The sequence below is a fragment of the Phragmites australis genome, chromosome 8 (genome assembly GCF_958298935.1).
Source record: "Phragmites australis chromosome 8, lpPhrAust1.1, whole genome shotgun sequence".
Taxonomy (NCBI): domain Eukaryota; kingdom Viridiplantae; phylum Streptophyta; class Magnoliopsida; order Poales; family Poaceae; genus Phragmites; species Phragmites australis.
In genome coordinates this window covers 167,201-170,431 of record NC_084928.1, presented here as the reverse complement: position 1 = coordinate 170,431, position 3,231 = coordinate 167,201, and the positions used below count along the sequence as shown (strand labels likewise).

The window sequence follows — 3,231 nt, the reverse complement described above, 5'->3', positions numbered from 1 at the left end:
ATAGCCCCACGCCTCTCTGCCAGAACATGGCAGGAACTGATACCGCGGCGGGAGCAGTTGGGGATGTCAGGCCACGCACGCTCATTAAATGCGGTCTCAGACCTCTGACTGAATGACACCTCATCGGTGGGTCCCTCGGGGGTCTTTCTGGGTCGTCGGGGAACCGAGTGCTCGGGGTTACTGTTTACCTCCCCGAGCACTCTCTCCCGAGCACTCTTGCTCGAATCTTCGGGGAACCGAGCGCTCGGGGGCTGCCATTTGAGCCCCGAGCACTCTTATACAGATCTTTCGGGGAAGATTATTTGCTAATTTTTCTCTAAATTTTTTTATTTATTTTTATTAGTACAATGAGTCCAATGTCAGTAAGTTATTTGAATTTTAAGTGGATCTTGGTCGCTGATTGCGTGATCGGATGGCCCATATGAGGATAAACATGCAACAGCCGGTGTTCAAGTCAGCAGGTGGAGGTGGCAGCCATTGATCCCATCCATTGGCGGCGGCTGCAGGAGGAGGAAGCTTCTCTGGCTGTCGTTGTATCCTTGCGCAGCTCGTCTTCTCCTCCGATCCTCTCCACTCCCGACCTGACGCAATGGCCATGGAAGAGCAACCTGCTGCTCTGACGGCGGCGCAGGACCTGGCCTACCTGTCGGGGCTGGGCAACACCTTCTCGTCGGAGGCCGTGCCGGGGTCGCTCCCCGTCGGCCAGAACAGCCCGCTGGTGTGCCCGCTGGGCCTCTACGCCGAGCAGCTCTCCGGCACCTCCTTCACCACCCCGCGCGCCAGCAACCTCCGCACGTACGCGGTCGATCGAGTCCCTTCTTCTCTGCTCTCTTGCTTCTTGTATGGGATCGCGATTGATGGCCATGGCTGCTGCTTTTCCTGCTGCTTTAATTTGCAGGTGGCTGTACCGGATCAAGCCGTCAGTGACCCACGAGCCGTTCCACCCCCGGGAGCCCACCAACGGCCGCCTCATCGGGGAGTTCGACCGCACCACCACCGTCGCCACGCCCACGCAGCTGCGCTGGAGGCCGGCAGACGTGCCCCCGGCGCCGCTCGTCGACTTCATCGACGGCCTCTACACCGTCTGCGGCGCCGGCAGCTCCTTCCTCCGACACGGATACGCCATCCACATGTTGTTCTGCTCCGCTCCCTCTTGATCTAGTAATTAATCTACTTGTTGCCGAAAGATTGAATGACCCTTGACTTCACCTCATGTAGGTATGCTGCTAACAAATCCATGGATGGATGCGCCTTTTGCAACGCCGACGGTGATTTCCTCATTGTTCCCCAGCTAGGAAGTAAGTTCTTTACCTTCAGCCATGCCGCAAATTCGTAGATACAGTTTATGTTGATGCCTTGCAAACATCAATAAGGATGGGTGGACTCCATTTCCATTACCTTCTTGTGAATCAGGCTATGCATCTACTGTCATGTCCTTTTATTCGAATCTCTCGGACTCAGCCAGAGAAGCACCATTTCCTTTTGTCACCAGACCCAACAACCACTAGAGTACTTTTTTTTTTAACCGAGGAACCGCTAGAGTAATGATCACATGTTTATGCAATTGTTGTTCGCATCACTTTCAGTGTTCCAGTTGTGCCATTCTATGTCCTTTTGTGCTGTTTATTAGCTCACATTTTCAAATGGAAAAAAGGTTGGGGCATCATTTTCCAGTTGTGCCATTCTATGTCCTTTTGTGCAATCTCTATTCAATAACGCTTACCTTGTCTGTGGGAATAACATGCTCACTATTTGTCATGGTTTTGTTTCTTTTGCTATCAAGCCCAGGGTTGTTGATCACAACCGAATGTGGGAAGATGCTAGTTTCAGCTGGTGAAATCGTTGTGATTCCTCAAGGATTTCGCTTTGCTGTTGACTTGCCTGATGGTCCTTCACGTGGCTATGTTTCTGAGATTTTTGGTACCCATTTCCAACTCCCTGATCTTGGTCCAATTGGTAATAGTACCCTCACCTTTTTGGCTTCCCTTCCGATCCTCTCTCTCACAGTAGGAATGGAAAGAGTTTGTTACGTTGTTCGACAATGCCTAATTGGTGCGCAGGTGCTAATGGTCTGGCTTCACCAAGGGATTTCCTTTCCCCCACAGCATGGTTTGAGCAAGTCCACCGCCCTGGATACATAATAGTGCAGAAATATGGTGGTGAGCTATTCACTGCCACACAGGAATTTTCTCCATTTAATGTGGTTGCATGGCACGGAAATTATGTCCCGTACAAGGTAACCAACCATTTTAGCAAAATTGGTACCACTTGGATCCATTTTGGAAAAAATGTTGAATTTTAGCTTCTCCTTTATGATGATTTGGTTTTCTTTCGTTTCAGTACGATCTAAGTAGGTTCTGTCCATTTAATACCGTCCTATTCGATCATGCTGACCCATCAGTAAACACAGGTATATTAATTGATTTTCACTAAGGAGCACGATGCAATTCAATTTGTGGGGATTTTATATTAGATGCTTTTCATGTGGCGTACTAACCATTTGTACATATACTTGTTCAATTTCCAGTACTAACTGCGCCAACTGATAAGCCTGGTGTTGCATTACTTGATTTTGTGATATTCCCGCCTAGATGGTTGGTTGCTGAGAATACATTCCGGCCTCCATACTATCATCGCAACTGCATGAGTGAATTCATGGGCCTGATTTATGGGATGTACGAGGTAAAACCCGGATCGGATCGCTCTCTCTGATATTATATTTGGAACGAATGAATGACCAGATTTACGAAGGATGAACTTGTGCATAATTTGGTTTTCTGATCTGAACTTGTGCAGGCTAAGGCAGATGGTTTTCTTCCTGGAGGCGCTAGTCTTCACAGCTGCATGACACCACATGGACCAGACACCAAGACCTACGAGGCAACGATCAGGCGTGCTGGTGCTGGTGATGATGCGAATGAGCCATCCAGACTGCGCGGCACATTGGCATTCATGTTTGAGTCTTCACTGATCCCCCGTGTGTGCCGGTGGGCTCTTGATTCCCCATCCCGGGATCTCGATTACTACCAGTGCTGGATTGGATTGAAATCCCACTTCTCACATGACAATAGCCTGAAAGATTAGTTTAGCTTACTTGAGCCTAAGAGCCTTGTATAGTTTCTATGTATGTGAAGTGAAGGCAGCCTTGTATGCCAGACTCTAGCTAGCTACCTGGGAATAAGCTGTAATGCTGTGTATAACAATAACAGAAGCAAGCAACATCTATCTGTA

General features: G+C 49.0%; 1 protein-coding gene across 1 annotated transcript; it reads left to right on the top strand.

Annotated features, from left to right (window-relative positions):
• The first annotated feature begins 449 nt into the window (after positions 1 to 449).
• Positions 450 to 3,231, top strand: LOC133926070 (homogentisate 1,2-dioxygenase). The gene is made up of 8 exons (XM_062371813.1): positions 450 to 795; positions 899 to 1,132; positions 1,219 to 1,298; positions 1,789 to 1,956; positions 2,061 to 2,236; positions 2,341 to 2,410; positions 2,528 to 2,682; positions 2,797 to 3,231. The coding sequence occupies exons 1-8, from the start codon at positions 590 to 592 to the stop codon at positions 3,082 to 3,084; spliced, it is 1,377 nt and encodes a 458-aa protein (XP_062227797.1). The 5' UTR covers positions 450 to 589; the 3' UTR covers positions 3,085 to 3,231.

Bases quoted from the DNA above. Each gene is read 5' to 3' on its own strand.
- LOC133926070 (XM_062371813.1), top strand. From the start codon at position 590: ATGGCCATGGAAGAGCAACCTGCTGCTCTGACGGCGGCGCAGGACCTG. The intron at 2,237-2,340 runs GTAACCAACCAT...CTTTCGTTTCAG, and splicing joins GAAATTATGTCCCGTACAAG to TACGATCTAAGTAGGTTCTG. The intron at 2,683-2,796 runs GTAAAACCCGGA...GAACTTGTGCAG, and splicing joins TGATTTATGGGATGTACGAG to GCTAAGGCAGATGGTTTTCT.